A 20,081-nucleotide genomic window follows, 5' to 3' on the forward strand; every position below is an offset into this window, starting at 1 on the left:
CCACGGCTTGCAAACCACGGCTGGTTGCGGATGGGGTTGGACAGAGGTTGCTACACAAAATAGGTGAGGGCCGGAAGTCAGCGACTTCGACTTGTCGTATCAGCGGAATTGCAATGGCAATATCTCCGCTCGGAGTACCCAGACTTATCCGCCGCCGTTCATGACGGTAGAGACAGCCTGGATATGCGAGATGAACTACACGGCGATGGCGTTTCCAGAGCATCTGCCGGAGTCCATGCAATACAACCTCGACGGGTCCACCAACGGCATCACATTGAAGACACCTCGGCCGGAGCCCCAGGCACAGCGCGACGATTCCTACCGTATTGACCTCGGCATACCTGAGGTCTGGGAATTGCGACGACCAACGAGATCAACATCGATGAACCGTCTGGCGAGGCCACGATCAGGTATACAGTAGCTTAACAGGAACCCTCAGTCGGAAACCCTCACTGCATCGGTCCCGTTAACGACGTTGAGACCTTGGCTGATGTTCTCTATGTGGTTGTCGTCCACAGCCGCAGCAAGGCGGGAACGTTTGATCGTCAGCCGGCACGTCTTATTGCCCCCCGAAGGGCATTGTGAATTACCTGGTCGTAGCGACGCCTCGTGATGGAAGTCCAAGCCAGTAGCAGAGGATTGGAGCTGGCGGAGAAGATCCCGCCATCACAGGGAAGATGCTTCCAGGCGCCGAAGGTAAGGGAAGAGTGGACTGCGCTCTGTTGGAGCTCCATGCTGTGGTGCCAGATTCAGACAAGCCAGAAAGAGCCCCCATGGGTGGTTATTGGCTAGCCCCTGCTGTCATGCGCGAACGTCGGGAAAATAGTTGGTACCCCTTTCCCTCATCTGCAAGAACGAACCTCAAGAGATAACCCACTGGCAGCTTCAGCAATGCCCACCACGGCGTCAGTTAAAGTAGCTCAATGCGTCGCCAATGGGTATCAAAAACGTCTGGCATCATTGTCAATATAATTGCTTGCCTGATTCCGCGGTCCATACCCCAAGGGTACATGTATCCTTAACTCCCTTTGTTTTATATCACCCACTGGCCGTCACAACCAACGGCCAAGCGGTGATTCCGGTTGACCGCAAGCCATCAAAAAGGCGCATCTTTGTACTGTATTCGTCATGAACCAAGTCTGACCCATTGTATCCTCAAAGGCATCTGAGAGACTGCTCCGTGAGTCGTCCTCTCCAATAAAGTTTCATACAGTTTCATACAGTTACAGTACACAGGAACATCACCTTGTGTCTAATACCACGCCGGCCGATCACAATAGGTCGCACTTCTCGGTCTCGAGCTCTGTATCCAACTCCGGTTGGCCTCGTCTTCCAAAGTGTTCATAAGCGGTCGCGTGTCCGCAAGGTCAGTTGCCTTCTGTGGCGGCTTGTGGAACTTGGATCTCGATATCGGCTGTTGGCTCGGCTGTTCCGTATTTCGGGCGCCGAAGTTGCCTGCAGCGGAGCGGTTCGGGGAAGCGGTATGTCCGAGAACAAGGCGGTATGCACGCTCGGGGGATTGCGCTCCTTCTTCTAGCGCCACTCGTGCTTCTTGCGCCACTCGTTGCCCAGCTGACACCCTGACCTGTACACATACCTCTACCCAACACCACCCTCTTGACGCCCCAGTTCAATTAACCCTGTGCATAATGGAAAAGCGGCTTCACGCGGTTCCTGTTGAAGATGAATACAACCGACACGTAAACCACTGTCTATGGTTATTGTTGAAATACACGTGAAGGGAACAGTTTAGTAGTCCTTCTTGGCAACGCCGGCGGCAAGTGCCTCGGTGTGGGGGAGCGAGGGGCCAAGCGACTCCTCGAGGTCGTCCTTGGGGGGACCCTCATAGTTCTTGCGGCCCCAGACCCAGTACCAGATGGCGCTCATGGCGGTGAACGCAACGAAGACGACCGGCGCGTAGTTGACCGACTGGGGGGTGACGGGGATGAAAGCGGGCATGCAGAAGAGGGGAACGGCGAGGGCGGACCAGCAAAGGGCGACAATGTTGCAGAACCAGCCGAGACCCTTGCCGAGCTTGAACTTGCCGTGCTTGGTCACCTGGGCTCTGCCCTCGATGACCGAGACGAGGATGGGCGCGGCGTACGAGATGGTAAGAGAAATAACACCAACACCCGAGAAGGCGTTGAAGGCGGTTGCGGAGCCAAAGTAGATGAGGCCGAGGAGGATCTGGACGACAAGGACGAGGAAGACACTGTTGAGGGGGACGTCGAGCTTGCGGTTAACAGTCTTCCAGTACTTGGAACCGGGGATGGCACCGTCACGAGCAAAGGCCCAGGTGCAGCGCGAGGCGGCGGTGGTGCAGGCCGTGCCGCAGAGGAGCGCGAGGACGAGAAGAGGAAGAAGAAGCAGAATAGCGCCGATGCTCGAGCCGACGGCCGACTTGATGATGGTCGGCGTGGGCTGGCCAGAAGGGATGGAAACGAGCATGGCAAGGTCGGGAAGAACGAACATGAGGGGAACGAGGAAGAGAAGGCCACCAACGAGGTTGATGCAGATGGTAGCGACCATGGCCTTGGGGACCTGCGTGGCGGGGGACTGGACCTCCTCGCACATCGAGATGATCATGCCGGTGGAGGAGGTGGCGTAGGCGGCGTGGAGGAGGCCGACCATGAACGACCAGCCAGCGGGCCAGCCGGACTGTGTGACCTCGGGCTCGAACCCGCCGAACACGAAGGCGCCGCTACGGCGCCCGGCCTTGGCGACAGCAAGGACGGTCACGAGGATGCAGATGAGGCCGACAAAGGTCCAGATGATGGCAAAGGTGTCGAGAATCGGCAGCCAACGATTGCCGAAGATGGTGATAAGGCCGCAGAGGAGGGTAACGCCCACGAAAAGAAGGTAGACCTCGTACGTCTCGGGCTCCCAGATGCCGACTCCGGGCTCAACCTCGAAGACGTTGATGCAGGCGACAAGGAAGAGGGTCGTGCCAAACTGCACGGCGAGCGTGATGGTGATGTTACCCACGACGTAAGCCCAGCCGCAGAGATAGGCGGCGATGCGGCGGAACCTTGCTGGTGCGAGCATAAAGGTCTGGTAGTACACGCCACCAGCTGTGGGGAAGACGGACGTGATCTCGCCAAGTGATGCGGCGACACACAGGATGATGAGCGAGACGAGCACCCAGCCCCAGATCACGACGGCGGGGCCACCACCCTGAAGTGGAAAGTACATCGAGGACGCGAGACCGTAGGGGATCGAGGCGAGGACAAACGACATGAACGCGACCTGGAGGGTCGAGCGGGAGCGGACAAGCTCCGGCTCGTACCCCAACTTGTGGAGGAGGTCGTCGGCGCTGTCGACAGGCGTATCTTCTCCACCCTGGAACGAGTGGTTGGACGAAGGGCCCTTTACTGTAACGGGCACCGCGCCCGTCACGATGGGTGAGGAGTCAGCTGCGATCATCGAGTGAAGCGATGCGATGGAGCGAGTGTGTTGCGATGGCGCTTTGGCGCGCGTTTAACGATAGTGGTTGAAAGCGAGGGCGGGTACCAGAGGACGCGTAAATGATCGGCCTCGTCGCTGTTTGTCAGTAAAAAGAGAGTGGGAGGATAAGAGATGGACAAAAAAAAGTTACATCTCGTGTGATGGAGAGACCGTGTGAGGGTTGCAGTGTCCAGTACAGAAATCGTGGTCACACGAGGCCATGGCTTGGGGCGATTCGCTGATGTGAGCCACAACCAAGCCCTGTAGAGTGCAATCTCAACTTTCTCTTCCCGGGGCCGCCCTGGGCTCATGGGCCCCTCTGCCCGTCTACCTTGTTCTTGCGTGCTCTGTGCGTTCTTGGCTATTTGTGCACGGTTGCCGGGCAGTACGATCTGGTTGGCCAACGTGGTTGACCGCGTATGGCCGGATAGCACGGCTGTTGAACGCCTCATTCCATAAATACGCGAAGAAAAATAGTTCGCCTGACAGACTGTTCCTTAATGCCAGATCTCAGTCGGACATATTACCCACGTGAGTCCAAAACACTCCAACCAGCTCCACCAGTTCCAGATGTATTTTTCCATGTAATCCAGAAAGAGACATTTGGGTCATAAACTCTTTAACGCTTCTGGGAGCCCGCAGCCCGGAGCCCAGAGCTATGAGCTAGGAGCTCAATGCGTCACATGTCTGCCTCAGCTGCTCCATCGCGTCGCATCCCGGCCACGCTCCCGCGCCCTGCCATGGGAGATGCATGTCCTTTCGACACCGCTTGCTTGTGAGCGTTGTAGGTGGCCACTACGTGGCATGAAGTGAGTGATGGTAATGCTAGATTAGATATGGCGTGTCGGCTTCCGAGGAATAAAAAGGAGAGAACAATCGACGGCTACTTGCCGAAGAGGAACGCCGAAATGGCCAGGGGAACAGGGTTGCCGGCGTCCGGCGCCGCACACGAGAGGGACCACCTGGCGTCATACGCGACAAAGATGGCACGGTAGTGGAGGACGATGGCCGTGACGATCGAGAGATGCCACAGTTGGTGGCTTGCACCGAAGCGGTCAAAGATGCCAGGGGCCGCGCACTCTGGGAAGTGGAAGGCGTAGAAGGTTAGGCCGACGAGGTACATGGCGACCGAGTAGAAGAAGGGTGCAACAAACTTGCCCGCGACGTGGCGTCCGTGCTCGCGGAAGAGCTGTACCATGGGCGCAAACATGGCGGCGTTCAAGCAGAGGAAGAAGAGGATGCGCCATGGCTTATTCTTTCTCTGGTTGAACCACTTCTGGAAGGGCAGGTACGAGCCGAGGCCACCAAACGCGACGTTGACCAAGGTGTAAGCAAACACGTGGGTCCCGCGGCAGTAGTAAGCGTTGTAGACAACCGTGTTGAACGACATGGCAATCAGCCACGAGATACCGATGTAGTCGACACACGCGCCCCACTCAAACCACCGCCTATTCGCACAACCGGACAGGATGTGCCAGCCGGCTGATGAGACAAGACACGACATGGCGGCCAGGAGGTAGGAGATGAGCATGGCTGTGTCGATCCAGTGCGCATCGGGAAGCGGAGTACGCCAGATGATGAACGGGATCACTCCCAAGATGAACAGCGTGGGGATGAAGTGTGAGTGGATGTTCACCGTCTCGTTGTGCATGCGGAACGCAGACTTGATCAAGGGGATCGGCCCATTGCGACCCAGTGGGATAAACCGGCTGGCGGTCAGCGATGCCCGCGTCCACCAAGCCGCGCGTGGTTAGTCACTCACTAGCCTGTCAGGAGGTACTGGTTGTTGCGCCACCAGATGGGAAGGTCTTGGTATGTGATCAGCTTGAGCCCTTGCTCGCTTCTGACGAGGGCCTCCTCAATAGTCGTGCCCAGGTCAGGGATGAGATGGGCGCCGTGTTTGTCACATTCGCGAAGCTCGTCGTGCTGCTCGTGCTCGGCCAAGAGGTCCTCGTCGACAACGCTCCCATCGTCGCCCTCGTCATCCACGACCGCCGCACCGTCTGGACGGAAGTGCCAGTTGAACAGTGGTCCGCGGTCATAGTAGTCCGCCTGGCTCAGGCTCTTGCTGCGGGGGTGGCGATGTCTCTTAAAGGCGTGCGCGGGAGCTGGCGTACGGTTAGGGAATAAATACTCGGGCTCATCCTCGTCCTCGTCGCTTCCCTCGGTGGGGCGGGCGTAACGCTCGTCCAATGAGCACGAGCGCGTGTGGTCCACCCGACGTGGGGTGCATACCGAGCCCTCGTCATCCTCCCAACCAAGTGATTCCCAGCCCTGCCAATCATCGGGCGGCAGGAGGGCATGTACGAGGTCGATTACACGATGCTGCGCAGAACGCATTGCACGGTTGGACGCCGAAACCGGGTCGGGCCACGAGTCCCCGTGAACCGACAGGTTGACATCCTGCAGACGGTGAGGAAGTTCGCGGAGCCACTGGCGCTGCGCCTCAAGGGGGAGCTTGGGCATCGAGAAGCCCGCGGGCACATATGCTGCGACATCCTCGCGCAGGCTGCGGAGCGTGTCAAGGAGTGCCTCTGCCTCGCTCCCTGTCCCTGCAAGGCGGGCGGAAGGAGACAGTGGCCTCAACCCCGCTGCGCCGCGCCGTCGCAGGCCCGGTGCCTGTTCGTCGAGGGCTTGGCGGGCTGAGCTCTCAGCGTCCACGAGCAAGTCGTGCTCGTCGAGCGTGTCATAGTCCGTCTCATCCTCCGAGCTGGGGGATGGTGAGGAAGTCGAGTTGCGGTTCTCGGTTGCAGTCCCGAGGCGTTCACGGAGCGCAATTTCAGCCTCGCCGAGATATCCGAGTAGTGCCGCACGGAGGCCAGAGACAGACACGTGTGGAAGAGATAGAGTCGGAATAAAGGATGCTGAGGGGATCTCGACGGTGTCGGAGTGGTCAGTGAGGGTGGTGAGATTGGGGTGCGAGAGCTGGCGCCAGCTTCGCCGGGTAGGCGAAGGGGAGGGGGAGGATGGAGAGGTCATGGCTCGCCGCAGGGGCTGTTTTGGGAGGATGGAATGAGGGGGAGTGGTGAGTGGGGAGGAGACTCGTCGAGTGGGAGGGTGGTGGGAGGGAAGGAACAACGAGGGACCAAGGCTGTTTGCCTTTTGTGTGTGTGGAGAATGAGTGGGAGACAGATGGAGAAAGGATAGTGAGGAATAAGGAGGGATGGAGGTGGAGGGCAAGGGGAAAGGGGTGGAGAAGAATGCGAGTTGGGGGGGGGGGAAGGGGTGAGTTAGAGGAATGGGGTAATGGGATGGGAGGGGGGTTAGTTCAGAGCGGGATTTGAGAGGGCCATGTCTTTCCAAGCGGATGTGCCTGAATCAACAGCAAAGCTTGGCAGCCCCGCAAACAACTGTAATACTTTTTCTAATCTAGTCATTAGTCAGTAATAGGGGCTAGTTGGGCTCCACACAATCGTTTCCCACGCTATATGCTTGAACACGTTCCTGTGACTAGTAAGACGTAAAACTTATTTTCCTATCTCTGTATCTCTGGGTGCTTTATGGTACGCTTTCAAGGCCATGCATCTTCATGATTCACAAGTGACGAATTGATGGTGGTGGTGATATGGTGGTGACGAGGGTGGAAATCTTTATGTGCATTCCTATGCTATTTACAGTGTTATCCGGACAATCCGGCCGATAGGCAGAAGATGCCAGGGTGATTGCCCCATAGCACCGCGCACAGTCTCTTTGGCCGCAGTTCAGTAGCAATGGTCACCACACAATTTGTCCACAACCACCCAACTCCTAATACAACCCTAGATTACAACTTACTTATTTGAGGCACGCTGGGCTAATCCCAGCAAAACTGACGTATCTGATTAACAGCTTCAATAAATCACGTGACTGTCGCGTGTCAATAAACGTAAGCGGACATTGCTTCATGTCCGCGTTCAGTATTTTCGATCTCGAGACGAACTGGAGAACAAGTCCGTCACCTCTCACAACACAATCGCAGACATGGGCAAGGCGCAGGTCAAGAAGAGGACAGCAAAGCGGCACAACCCCATCCGCGTACCGGACGCTCACCTTGGCGGCGGTCGTGCAGACGGCAAGGCCAACCCTGACAAGGAGAAGCAGCTCCTTCCCGTTCTCGAGAAGGTGCGCTGCCCCGCCAGATCCCCGCCTTCCCTCCTGCGTGGACTTCGCTGACTCGCAGCTCAAGGCACCCGAGGCTGCTGATCGGACGTGGGCATGTGCGGCTGTTGGAAATCTCATCAACGAGGACGCTGCGATGCGTCGCCTCTTCCAGTCCCGCAACGTTGTGGGCGCGCTCATCGAGCGGCTGAGTGACGACGTTGATGATGTTGTTGTCGAGGCGTCAGGAACCCTCCGGTGAGTACAGCTCAAGCCGAGTTGCGAGATAAGCTGACATCAGTAACCTCGCGATTGACGGAGGCCACGAGATCTGCGGCGAGATGTTCAACAAGGGCATCATGCCCCACCTCACTGCTCTTATGGGCAAGGTGAGCTCACCGCACGGCGATGCTGACCCAGATCTCCGGGACGATCGACAACGTGCTTGCCGGGACCGCAAAGGAACTTCCCGAAGATGAGATCGAGCGCCGCGGCCACCTCCTCGCTCTCACCGAGAATGTCATCATGCTCGTCTGGAGCCTGGCCGAGGCAAGCTGGAAGACCCTCGAGGCTGTCAACGCCGCACACGGCGAGGGCCTCCTGGTGAAAGCACTGCAAGGTAGGGACCAACTCTCTCCTGGTGTCGCGCTCGCGGCTGCCCAGGCGCTCTTCTGTCTCACGCACGACAACATGCCGTTCTCATCCGCTCTCCTGGCGCAGCCCAACGCTCTCCCGGTGCTTGTTGGGATTGTCAAGGCCGACCACATGCCAGCCGAGCGCGACGCCAAGGGCAAGGGCCGTGCCAAGAAGTCCATGGACCTGGAGGACGACGAGACCGCCGATGGCCGTGCGCTCCTCACCCGCGTGCTCATTGCCGGCACACTGCGTAACCTCGTCGATCCTGGGTCATCCGCAGACTCCAAGGTTGGCATTGCTACGCTCACGAACGAAGTCATCCTCCCGTTGATAAACGGGTTGCTGGACCTCGACCTGGCGCAGGCAGCGGAGCGCGTGACTCAGCTTGTGACAGAAATTGTAAGCTGAAGAAACTACAATACAGCTGACGGCAGCCGAAGGACGGCCCAGTGCTTGGCAAGGACGTCAAGGTTGACCACAAGTCGACCGCTGAGATCAAGCTTGAGCGCGTGGAGCGCCTGCTCAGCACTGTCGGTGTGGGCCTGGAGATCTTGACGTCGATTTGTGCGGGACTCGAGGACGCGGTCGACGAGGATATGGAGGAGGACGGAGGTGAGTGGCTACCATGCCGAAGTTGCCAGCCGCTAATCGCAGCCGACGACGATGATATGGACGAGACGATGGGCGACGAGGACCTGATTGCGCGCGGCCGCGAACCAAACGCAAACGGTACGGCGGCCGCCGCACCCAGCGTCAACACCGCCGCGACCCTTCCCCACCTTCTCTCTACCCTCTCCCTCCCAACCCGCCTCCTCACTCTTGCCCAGCTCAACAAGCTCTCCCTCCCTCCTCACGGTCCCAATCCTTCTGTTCACCCACCCACGACGGCTGCCCTCTCTGTCGTTCACCTGCGCGCACTCGAGGCGCTCAACAACCTCCTCATCTCTACCTCCGCAGCGGTTATGGGCGGGGAGCAGCTTGCGCAGCTTCTTCCCCCAGCGATGTGGGAGGGCGTCTTCGCCATCGTGCAGGGAACGGGCGAGGACGCGGCGGCACTCAAGGCCAAGGGCCAGGAGATGCGCCTGGAGCTGATGGAAGGCGCCCTCGCCGGCGCGTGGGGCCTGTCCAAGACGATCCCCGCCGCGGCACCCCAGGGCGCAACGGACATGATCACGAAAGCAATCCCAGTGCTTCGGATCGAGGCTGCCGCTCGCGCGGTTGACACCCTTGCCTCGCTCGCAGCCCGTCCCAGCGTGACAATTGAGGAGAACGCCGCCGTCGCACAGTGGCTTGTGGCCGCTCTCACCTCCCAGCCCAACGCCGAGATGATGGTTGCTCTGCTCAACGCCGTTATTGACATCTACGCCGACGAGGGCCGCGAGTATGACCAGCCTGTGTTTGTTGCCAACAACATGATTGGTGCGCTCACAAACATTGTCGCGCGCGTGCGCTCCGAGTCGCGCAAGATTGACAGGAGGAAGACCCCGCTCCTCCGTGCTCGCGCTGAGGAGGCGTACGAGAACCTCGTTGCGTTCATCAAGTACCGCCGGAGTCTGTAGTTTTAGTCTATCTATCCATGCATCTGGGCCTGTTCTATAGCTGTGAGAGCGCACTACTTGCGCTTGCCGCCCTTGCGTTTAGAGCGGGTTCTCGGGCCCTCGTTGCCGCCAACACCTGCGCCGTCCATCCAGCTGTTATCCTGGGGCTGCGTATCCGCGGGCGTGTCGTGTCCCGGCTCATCGTCACCGTTCTGCTCGACGACCACCTCAGCTTCGGTCACGGCAGCCTTGGCCGCAGCCTTGGCCTTGGCCTCCTTGCGCGCCATCATTGCGACCTCGCTCGGAGCCTCGATGGTCTCGTCCTTCTCCTCCTCCTCCTCGTCGCGCCAGATCCACCAGAGTTTGGTCTCGCCAAGTGTCGCAGAAGTGAGGAGCGGACCGATAACACACGCAGGCGAGAGGTAAAGTAGGGCGGGCTGCGGCTTGCCGGTGTGGAGCATGGCAGCAATGGTGGCCCCGAGGCCCGCGATATAGCTCGCAATGGCAGACCAGAAGTAGGGCTTGTTAAACGATGAGCGCGGGCCCACGTCGACCTTGGGGTTCGCGACGGCGTAGCGGGCCAAATCGAAGCGGAGACAAAGAGCGATAAGAAGACCGGGGATGACGACGTCGCCCAGACCCAGCATGGCGAACGTGTTATCCGTCTTTGGGGCGAGAAGCTTGATGGGTGCATCGACACCCTTGGCGACCGTCACCATGACGGGAGTGTAGAAGACCCAGAAGACGTCGTATGCGAGGAGGAGGGAAAGGAGGAGCACTGCAGTCGGGAAGCCGTCCAGTCTCAGCAGCGCTAAGGCAGCCGTGGCGAGGCAGAGAGCGAGAGCGTTGGAAATGAGGTATGGCCGGCCGAGAGCAATGTATGCAGCCGGAAGGCCGAGAGCGAAAGGAAGGGCGAGGAGAGACGCGCGGCGGAAGGGCACATGAGCGATTTCTGTTGTCAATACAATAAAGGCGGAGGGCCAACTTACGCTTAATCCCAGAAGACACGCGGATGTGGTACGTCGATCCGGCCAACCCGGTCGCGCGGAGGATGAAGTGGAGAATGCTGTCGAGGGTGCTCTGAACCGCGAGGCCTGAGGCGATGGAGACTGCGTTAGTTGATGAGCTCAAACCTGGCAACTCACAATAGCAGCCGAGGATGATGTCGAGTATCCAGGGCTCGACGTACGTGATCAGAGCATATAGTCCCAGGAGAGCGATACTCCCTAGGATCGGGAAGAGGATAGAATCGGCGAGGGTGAGTGTTTCGCCCTCATTCTCGTCGAGAATATCCTCGTCTTCCTCGAGCTCGAGGTTGATGCGGGCGCGGCGGGCTGCGCGCTTTCTAGCGCGCACAGGTGCGGGGATGCGCAGGGACTGGAAAGATCCGATGGCAATTGGCACGAGCGCTTGCGCGCCGAGCGTCGTGAACGACGCGAGGTGTTCTGTCATAATGAGCGTGATGGTGAGATGGTCAGATGCCAAGCCAAGACAATCCGGAACGTGGAGGTATTCCGGAAAAAATATGGTTCCTGCTGTGAAGATTGTGGAAGGGCAGGATCGCTGACAGCGCTGTTCAGATTGGGTACGAACTCTTGGGTGGAGGTCACTCCATCCTGCTTCGCCCACATCATGTCGTTCCAGCCATCACACCAGCAGCCGTTCACGCCGGCCGAGGCGGCACAGCTCGATGTCGGTACTATCGTTGCAGGTAGGTCTTATTGCTGCTTGGCTGACGGGAGAAATCAGCCGCCTGCGTAACTCGCTCACCCACCTGCATTCGACACAGGGCGAGCTCCGACTGGCCCTGGTCGAGGAGGACGACGCGGACCTCCGCTCCGCGCTCAACGAGAACGAGGCGGTGATGTGAGCTTTCCTCCACTCGACGAGAATATGCTAATCCAGTGCGAGCCAGAGTGAGCGCGTCGAAATGCTCCGCGTCGCGCTGATCGACAAGGTCGGCGTGGACAGTCTTGCACACTACGGCATCGAAACCCAGCCCCAGACGAACGGGAGCGTGGCGAACGGCGCACCCACCGCAAGCGAGGACGAGGGAATGCACCTGTAGAGGGGAGTTGGAATATCAGCGGAGAGACATAGCCACAATATAAATGCATAACAGACTAGACCTAGAGATATCCTCTTCCGGTGCCCTTGGGGAAAACGCGTACGGCAGCAGGCTCAAGACGGAACTGGACCGCCTTGTCCCTGCTCACGGCTGGCCCACACTCTCCCGGAATTGCGCTGATTTCGCCGCTGACCTCGCCCGAGCGTGGCGTCAATCCCGAGACGCGCCACCATGGGCCGAGGCGGAGGAGGGGGCGGGTGAGTTCCTCGTTCTCGTGTGCTGTTGAGACGACACATCCCCCGACAGCGCGTGCGTCGGAGAGGAGTGCACGTACGGCTTGTGTGATGAGAGTGGCAGAGAAGCCCATGTCGAGCAACTCGGATAAGCCGTCTAGTACCACCAGCGCATTGGAGGAGGATTGGAGGGCCGTACGCACTACCGCGACGGTTGGCGCCAGTGTTGGCTCTGGGTTGAAGAGGGCCGGTTGCGGAGAGGAAGGATTTGATGGAAGATTGAGGGAGGGCGGCAGGGGAGAGGGTGAGATGTACGTCACCCTCTTGAGGGGGGATCCGAGGCGGCGGAGGACGGTGTCGAACGACGCGAGAGTTTCATGTCGAAAGTCGACCCAAATGATCTGGGGTCAGCTGACTGTGAGACAGAAGTAGGGCCCCAAAGGAGGGCTTTGAACGGTCGAGGCCACCGAATGGAGGAGAGATGGAGGACGAATGTATGCGAGGTCAAGTAGGAAATGTAGGAGCCGGAAGACTCACTGGAACTCTGGCCGCGCTTGCGCTCATGAACAGATGGTAGAGGACAACATTCGCGCTCGCAGTCAACGCGTCTGTCACAAGTAGGTGGGTACCCGGTGGTGGGAGGGCTGATTGACCGACTGGTGTCGTAAAGGTGAGATAGTCGTCAAAGAGACCCATGGATGCTATGGTGGGAGCAGTGAGGAGCGAAGAAGGTTCTATGTTGACAAAGTCGGGACAGTACACCTCACTCCAACTTCTTAACACGGTTTATCCGACATTCAACCGAGGGGCAATTCGACCTCCTCTCCGAGCTCGAGCTGATTGCTCTACTCATTTTCAACTTCTGATGCATAGTGTACACTGGTTCTACTGCTTACCCGTCCATGGCCAGATAAAGTGCGGCTTGCACATCTTCTTGACCCAGTCGCGCGCATCCTTGTCCAGGTCGTCGTCGAGAAGCGGCAACAGCGCATCCTCGACCATCTTGTTGTATTCGTTGAGCGACTTGATCTCGTCCTTGGTCAGGAGGTTCCAGTCGACCAGACGGTTGTCGATGGGCACGCGCGTCACGCACTCAAAGCCAAGCCACTTGGTGGCGAACTCGAACTGCGTCTCGACTTCCTTGCAAATGAACGTGCTCTCGATGCGCATCCCGTACTTTCCCTCGAGGTAAAATCCAGGTTCGATGGTGGTGACGTGCCCCGGCTTGTAGGAGAAGCCGTGCACGAAACCTGTCGGGAACTCGTGCACTGTGCCGTAGTTTGCTACGCCGTGGCCCAAGCCATGCCCGAAGTCGAGTCCGTCCTCCCACAGGTGCTTGCGCGAGAAGGCGTTTAGGCCCGAGGCGTCGGCGCCGAGCGGGAACGTCGCGTTAGCCACGGCAAGGTAGCCCTGCAGTACGCGGGTGTACTGGCGCTTCAGGTCGGCCGAGGCGTCCTTGCCCATAAAGAGAGTACGGGTTGTGTCAATGGTCGCGTCTGATGTTAGCTGCACACGGATATGAGCGAGGCGGCGTACCAAGATACTGAGGGCCCGAGTCACTGCGGTCAGCTCTGGGACATGTCGGAGACGCCGTACATTACGTAGGGCGTGGTGATGTCGATCTGAGCCTCATTGCCGCGCGAGGGCGCATAGTGCCCAGACGCTATCGTTAGCTTGCTATCGCGACGACGAGTGACCTCACCAGCATTCGGGCCAGTGGCGGAGATGTCGCCATACGCCAAGCCAGCGTACATGTCCTCCTGTCGGCGGTAGCGCGCGAGCACCATCGCGGCGGCCCACTCGCCGACGTCCTTGCCCTCCTTGACAAGGCGGTTCTCCAACCACGCCATCCAGCGAGCCTGTTGTCAATGGGGTTAAGCGGCACAAAGAACCCACCATCGCACGCCCGTCGCGGAGGTAGGCGTTACGGAAATTCTGAAGCTCCACGGGGTTCTTCAAGACTTTCGCCTCATCGACCGGACACGCGATAGTGTTGACGTGCGCCTGATGTCAGCTTCGACCATCGCAGCGGCTAACCGGCTCGCACGCCTTCGCGAGCGCCCAGGACGAGGTTCGCGCCGCAAAGATCTGGGCCTTCTTCCCACCGACCGCCTTGACGGACGCCTGCACAAACTTCTGCACCTCGTCAACGCCGTAGGCCTTGAGTGTGACTCCGGCGTTCTCGAAGTCAGCCAACATCTCGTCGTCGCCCTGGACCTTGCGCTTGTCGACGAAGAGTGCGCAATCAGTCGCCGTGATGACGCAATACGCGAACGCGACAGGCGTGTACTCAACATCCGAGCCACGGTAGTTCAGCAGCCACGGGATGGTGGTAATGGTTGGGAGGAGGTAGATCCACTGGTCAGAATGGGTGTACTTCGTGAGCTGCGCGCGGATGCGCTTGAGCTTCGCGTCGGTCTTCTCGCCGCTCAACGTGTAGGGGTAATGTGCGAGTGGGTTGAGGGAGCGCGGTGCGGGTGTGTGCACAACATCCACGAGGTTCTCGTTGAGCGGGATGAGACGGGTGTTGACAACAGAGAGACGGGCCTCGATAGTGCGCGCGAAGTCGACGCTGATGAGCTTGGGGTCGATGCCAATACGAGACCCGTCAGGGAGGTCATTTGAGACATACTCAGTCCAACCGCCTGCGACAGCGGCGTCGCCGTTTCCGCCCGTCGCGCCAACACGCACGACCTTCCACCCCTTCTTTGGAACCATCCTCTCGGCCAGGATCCAGTACCGGCTGTCTACGAAGAGCAGCGCATCACCCTCAATACCAGCGCTAGGTACTAGGGCGGTGCCAGCCGACCCGTCGAATCTGGTTCAGCGCTGCAGCGGACGCGGACGAACATACCCTGAGATCCAGTCGCGCCTCTTGTCGCTGTCGGCCGTGTACTCGCTCATGTGCTCGTCCTGGCTCGGCACGACGCTGATGTCAGCCCTTCCCCGGCGGAGTGACGACATACTACCAGTCGAGCTTGGCTTCGGCGATTGCCTGGCGCAGATCCTTGAGGCGAGTCTGCATCTCTTCCTCGCTAGGCGGAGCGACCGCGAGCACCTTCTCGTCGAGGGCGTAGACTTCCTCGAGGACAAAGTCGGACTCACTGCCCTCGTCAGGAAGGCGGATGGGCTTGTCGCGCGGACCAAGGCAGAGCATGATGGCGGATGTATGATGGTTGAGTGATGTGGGTTATGGAGGGTTGGGGATGGTGACGATGATGGTAACGATGATGGTATTGATGGATGGCCCCACATGTGCGTCACTTTCGCCACTCAGGGGTGGGGCCTGCTGATGCACGTGACCGGGACGCGACGCGTTTGAACACAGTTGAACGCGACTTGTTTTACCTTCCTCGCGTTGACCACCGGCACCTCTCTGCCTGATCTGCTTGCCACCATAACACCAAATTCACCAAGGATGGTGAGGAAGGTGGGAGACCTGGGACGGGAAAGTGAGCGACTATATTAGTCGAGTCATGCTCTTCAACCTCTTTTCTCTCTCTTTCCATTTCCCATCTCATCCATCTTCTGCCATCGTCAACAACTTTCTTCAAACTTAACTCACCCTTCTTAGCATCACTACCCGTACTCACCACACTCACACCACCTCATATCATCATGACCGTCGACTACCTCTCCCCGAGTAGCATCGACCTCCTTCCTATCCACAAGTTCTCCTTCCAGTACGTACGCGTCACCTTCCCCCTCCTTCTCCGCGTATCGCAAGCTGAGACCAGGAACACCACTGTCCAGCCCGAGGAGGACTCGTCGGTCGCCGAGCGTATGCGCCGCCTTCAGGGACAGTACGACGAGACTGGGATGCGCCGCTCGGTCGACGCCGTCATCGTTGCTCATGTACGTCCTACCTTCCCTCTCAACAACACCGCACGGGCCACGTGTTCCTCGACTTCTTCGGCCGTGATATTCCGCTGACGCCAGGACCACGGTGTCCCCTGCATCCTCACAACGCAGATTGCTAACGATTTCTTCAAGCTGTAAGTCGAACCTGCGAAGGAAGGCGCCACTCATCACAGCCCTGGCGGCTACCTCGACCCCTCTGAGGAGGACGAGACTGGCCTCATGCGCCACCTCAATGACCTCCTGGGGGATGGTACCAAGCAGTGGCGCGCGGAGGAACCCCATTGGAACATCCACGCCCTTCTCGGCGTGTGGTATCGTCCCAACTTTGACGGCTTCTTCGTGAGTCCTGCTGCCTTCCTTCCCATGCTGATCCGTAGTACCCCTACAAACCTGCGCACGTATCGCAGCCCAAGGAGTGCAAGAAGATCTACCTTGTGACGATGCCTGAGCGTAAGTGAGGTGTGGAAACCGTTGACCTCTTTGAGGGTGACGAGGCCCCTTGGGGCCTCGTCACCCTCCCTTCCTCCCCTTCTTTTCGCTGAAGAAGCTCAGAGATGGTTGGCGTGCCCCTGAACATGAAGCTCCTCGCGATCCCTATTCACGAGTTCTATGACAACACTCAGCGCTACGGACCCCAGCTCAGCGCCATTCCACACATGCTCAGTCGGTGAGTACTGGAGTGTCACAGCCCAGCACAGTTCACTGCGCCGCAGAGGTGTGCGCAGGTAACGCAGCTCTTGGCCCTCAGAGTGGTCGGACCTAGAGCGGAGCCCGAATCGGCCCGATTGCTTCATGCTCACACCCACAGCATGGCTTTCTCTGCAAAGTACTGCTGATCGGCGTGACGCCTCATTTCCACTCAACGCTTCATCCGTGATCGCTCACTTCAAGGTTCACACTCAAAGTTCGATTTATCCATCACAGTTTTTACTCACCAAGCCACACCTGACCCCTTCCTTCGGAAAAGACGGAGCTCTCACGTACTAAGTTTCATGCATAGCTGTGGTTCCTATCCCGCTGCACCCAGAAATTTCTACACAGGCGCTCTACTTACTGGAACCTGGGTCGTCATGACGACGTGACGTCACCGGGGACACTATTCAACGGGTTGATTTGACGGCGCAAAGTCCGGAACTTTTCATGTTGCCCAGCAACTTGTTGCTGAGGCCCCAAACCGACCTCGTGCCAACGGCTACGCCCTATGTGCGCAGTAGAGTTGAGGGTGTCGACGCCTGCGCGTGCTACACGCAGTAGAGTTAGGGGGTGTGACGTGTTAGGCAGTCCCCTCCAACATTGTCTCGCGACCTTGGTCACCATACTCCTGACTCGACCTCGGTCACCATACTCCTAACTCGACATTCTCAAAGCTCAAGTCCCCAAAGCCTATGCTGGCGGCAAGCGCCCCCCCCCCCCCCCCCCCCCCCCTCCCCCCCCCCCCCCCCCCTTCGGCCTCCCTTGGGTTAACTGCCCATGATCGAGTGAACATCCACTGCTGCGGACGCTGCGAAAAACCGTCGCCACCGTGACGCGCACCGCTGTACTGCGGGCAACGATACCTATAAGAGCAAGCTCTGGCAACATGTCCCACCCAGTTCACGAGTGTACGATCGTATTCTAGTCACGACCGCCCCACTGTACCCCTCTTTTGTACCCTAGCCACACTCTACGCCAACGCACTATGCGCTTCACGATATTCGCGGCTCTTGCGGCCGCAACGACGGTCTACGCGGGCCAGTCACCAGCTGACGCGTCTGGTGCGTCCGCGTCAGGCCCGGCCTCGGCGCCGTCCTCCCCCTCGCCGGACGCCACTCCCTCGGATGTCATGAACGGCACCGGTCCTTCGGGACCCATGACCAACGGCACGAATCACCCGGGGCCCATGAACAACGGTACGGGTCACCCGGGCGCGGGATCCGGCGTGGGCTCCGGCGCCAACCACGGCGGCTTCCTGCAGAACCTCTCGCCGCAGTGCCAGCAAGGCGTTATGAGCATCTTCCTGGCCAAGGGATCTGAGTGCCTTCACACCTCGGCACTCCTCGAGATCCTGAGTGGCGGACAGCACGCAGGCATGGGCCCAACCGGTTCTGGTGTGCCGACCCCGTCGGTGCCATCTGCTTCCGCCTCGGCATCTGCCTCTGGGGCCGGGGTCACTTCTGCCGATGCTCCGGCTTCGGACTCCGCGCCCTCTGCTCCCGCCCCATCTGGATCGGACGCATACGTCCGTCGTGGGGAGAATGTCGCCTCCTCCAGCGATGTGCCGTCGGCCGCGGCTAATGCCTCTAGCGCTGCCTCCAGCGCGGCAACAGGCCCGAGCAACCCTGGTCCATCTGGCCCATCCACCCCCGTCCCTTCGGACTCCACTGTTCCCCCTGTCTCCGGCAACGGCAGCTCGGTCATCCCCGCGCTCGAGATGTATCTTCAGCAGGCGTGTGCTGCCCCCGTCTGCAGCAACGAGACGATCACTCAGATCGCTGAGATTGTCCTCAACTCGTGCCAGGCCGACCTCCAGAGCGGTGGCATCAGCAACGCCACCGTTCAGATCATTGCCCAGCTCTATCCGACCGCGCGTGAGGCCGTGTGCCTGACGACCAACCAACCGCCTGTGTACGACCCCACTGCCTTCGCGCCCAACCAGGAGAACGGCATGAGCAACTCGACTGTCCCCGGCAACGCTACCATCCCTGGTAACGCCACCGTCACGGACAACTCGTCGGCGTCGCTCCCCAACGAGTCGATGAACCCTGGCCCCGCGTCGTCCAACATGGCCGAGCCGTCTCCTTCCGAAGCTGCCTACAAGCGCCAGGAGCAGCAAGGCGCTCCGTCTGCAGGGTCTAACGCTTCGGCTGTTGACCCTGCCGCCTCTCCCACCGCGGACGCCTCTATCTCCCCCTCGCCTGCGGACGCCGCTCCGTCGCCGTTTGTCACTGCCGATCTCAACTCGACCACCCCCGCCCCTGGTCCTATGAACGGCACCGGTCCTAACGCGACTGTCCCCGCTGGCAATTCGACGACCAACGGCACCTTTTGCAGTATCGCACTCCTCAAGGGCCTCCAGGAGTGGTACGGCAAGCCCCTCACCCTCCGCGACATGTTCCGGCTCCTTACCAACCCGGCTGAGCGTGCCAAGCTGGCGACCTATCCCGCTGGTAACCTCTGCAACGACTGCATGTACGGGATCGTCTCGATCGTAGACACTGGCGCCCCCTGGCTTCTCGAGTCGCTCAATATCACGACGTGGTACTCTGCCACCTGCCCCGCTGCCTCCATCTCTTCCAACGGAACGCTTCCCGCCGGTGTGATTCCCACGGCGGAGGACAGCACCTTCGGCTTCCCGCTCACATTCACCAACGCGACCGGGCAGACGGAGACTACGACCCCCAATGCGACCGTCACCCCCATCGGCCAGTCGGCCAACGGCTCTGGAGCCGCGTGGCCCTGGCCTTCGGCTGGCAACGCCACGGCCCCCCTTCCCGGCGGCACGGGCAACACAAACGGCACTGAGCCCATCCCTTCCGGCTCCGCTGAGAACCCTGCCAGCGATGCCGTTCCCTCGGACTCCACTCCCACGGACGCCGCTCCCTCGGACGCCGCCGCTCCCTCCGATGCTGCTCCTTCCGGTGCTGCTCCTTCTGACGCCGCTCCCTCCGATGCTGCTCCTTCCGGTGCTGCTCCTTCTGACGCCGCCGCCTCGGACGACTCCGTTACTCGTCGCCGCTTCCGTTTCGCGCGCGAGCAGTAAATTATGTCTTTTATGCCCATAGACTAGAGGGCAACGATGATGCATGTGCAGTTGATCTGTTGTTGATGTTCTGTGCTCTGGAGCGATGCGATCCAGTCAGGTGTCAATGTTAACCATTCCTGCTGCAACTGCATTGACCACAAATCACGTACAGACTTTGAGTGGTTGTGACGGATCGCGGTCCCGCTTGTAAATATGCACACACCCCAGTCTCCAAGAGAAGACTCGTTCTGTAGCGCGTCCTCACAACGTGAGACTTTCCCTGCAAAGGTTGCCAGAGAGACCACTTCCGTCGGGCGTCGCGTGTCGCAGCGAGGCACCCGAAGCGGTGACCTCAAAACACCGAGTAAAGCAAGTAAGGCCCTGGACACAAGAACTGCTAAGCGGCCGTCTTGAGACGCGGCGTGGGCGATTGTCGCTAATCAATAGCAGGTGGCCAGAGTTCGGGGGAGGTCAATTCTATTCCTGTTCTGGGGCCATTCCAA

General features: G+C 59.4%; 8 protein-coding genes across 8 annotated transcripts; 4 read left to right on the forward strand and 4 right to left on the reverse strand.

Annotated features, from left to right (window-relative positions):
- Nucleotides 1-1,749: 1,749 nt before the first annotated feature.
- On the reverse strand, nt 1,750-3,423 carry CcaverHIS019_0103330 (uncharacterized protein; the record flags this gene model as incomplete). Its single annotated transcript, XM_060599156.1, has 1 exon — nt 1,750-3,423. The coding sequence occupies one exon, from the start codon at nt 3,421-3,423 to the stop codon at nt 1,750-1,752; it is 1,674 nt and encodes a 557-aa protein (XP_060452881.1).
- A 904-nt stretch (nt 3,424-4,327) lies between these two features.
- On the reverse strand, nt 4,328-6,423 carry IZH3 (uncharacterized protein; the record flags this gene model as incomplete). Its single annotated transcript, XM_060599167.1, has 2 exons — nt 4,328-5,153; nt 5,207-6,423. 2 exons carry the CDS (start codon nt 6,421-6,423, stop codon nt 4,328-4,330), a joined length of 2,043 nt encoding a protein of 680 aa, XP_060452882.1.
- A 981-nt stretch (nt 6,424-7,404) lies between these two features.
- Nucleotides 7,405-9,716, forward strand: CcaverHIS019_0103350 (uncharacterized protein; the record flags this gene model as incomplete). The annotated part of the gene is made up of 6 exons (XM_060599178.1): nt 7,405-7,545; nt 7,604-7,779; nt 7,823-7,910; nt 7,942-8,556; nt 8,592-8,769; nt 8,812-9,716. The coding sequence occupies 6 exons, from the start codon at nt 7,405-7,407 to the stop codon at nt 9,714-9,716; spliced, it is 2,103 nt and encodes a 700-aa protein (XP_060452883.1).
- Nucleotides 9,717-9,769: 53 nt separating this feature from the next.
- On the reverse strand, nt 9,770-11,147 carry CcaverHIS019_0103360 (uncharacterized protein; the record flags this gene model as incomplete). Its single annotated transcript, XM_060599189.1, has 3 exons — nt 9,770-10,647; nt 10,685-10,804; nt 10,841-11,147. The coding sequence occupies 3 exons, from the start codon at nt 11,145-11,147 to the stop codon at nt 9,770-9,772; spliced, it is 1,305 nt and encodes a 434-aa protein (XP_060452884.1).
- Nucleotides 11,148-11,327: 180 nt separating this feature from the next.
- On the forward strand, nt 11,328-11,795 carry CcaverHIS019_0103370 (uncharacterized protein; the record flags this gene model as incomplete). The annotated part of the gene is made up of 4 exons (XM_060599200.1): nt 11,328-11,406; nt 11,438-11,561; nt 11,601-11,611; nt 11,653-11,795. The coding sequence occupies 4 exons, from the start codon at nt 11,328-11,330 to the stop codon at nt 11,793-11,795; spliced, it is 357 nt and encodes a 118-aa protein (XP_060452885.1).
- Nucleotides 11,796-11,824: 29 nt separating this feature from the next.
- On the reverse strand, nt 11,825-15,153 carry CcaverHIS019_0103380 (uncharacterized protein; the record flags this gene model as incomplete). Its single annotated transcript, XM_060599211.1, has 10 exons — nt 11,825-12,397; nt 12,534-12,697; nt 12,893-13,492; nt 13,533-13,555; nt 13,593-13,659; nt 13,699-13,855; nt 13,893-14,000; nt 14,034-14,814; nt 14,851-14,925; nt 14,963-15,153. 10 exons carry the CDS (start codon nt 15,151-15,153, stop codon nt 11,825-11,827), a joined length of 2,739 nt encoding a protein of 912 aa, XP_060452886.1.
- Nucleotides 15,154-15,614: 461 nt separating this feature from the next.
- On the forward strand, nt 15,615-16,806 carry CcaverHIS019_0103390 (uncharacterized protein; the record flags this gene model as incomplete). Its single annotated transcript, XM_060599222.1, has 7 exons — nt 15,615-15,679; nt 15,734-15,851; nt 15,936-15,991; nt 16,031-16,196; nt 16,235-16,307; nt 16,410-16,524; nt 16,749-16,806. 7 exons carry the CDS (start codon nt 15,615-15,617, stop codon nt 16,804-16,806), a joined length of 651 nt encoding a protein of 216 aa, XP_060452887.1.
- A 729-nt stretch (nt 16,807-17,535) lies between these two features.
- Nucleotides 17,536-19,596, forward strand: CcaverHIS019_0103400 (uncharacterized protein; the record flags this gene model as incomplete). The annotated part of the gene is made up of 1 exon (XM_060599234.1): nt 17,536-19,596. The coding sequence occupies one exon, from the start codon at nt 17,536-17,538 to the stop codon at nt 19,594-19,596; it is 2,061 nt and encodes a 686-aa protein (XP_060452888.1).
- Between the last annotated feature and the right edge of the window lie 485 nt (nt 19,597-20,081).

Source organism: Cutaneotrichosporon cavernicola, assembly GCF_030864355.1.
Source record: "Cutaneotrichosporon cavernicola HIS019 DNA, chromosome: 1".
NCBI classification, from domain to species: Eukaryota; Fungi; Basidiomycota; class Tremellomycetes; order Trichosporonales; family Trichosporonaceae; genus Cutaneotrichosporon; species Cutaneotrichosporon cavernicola.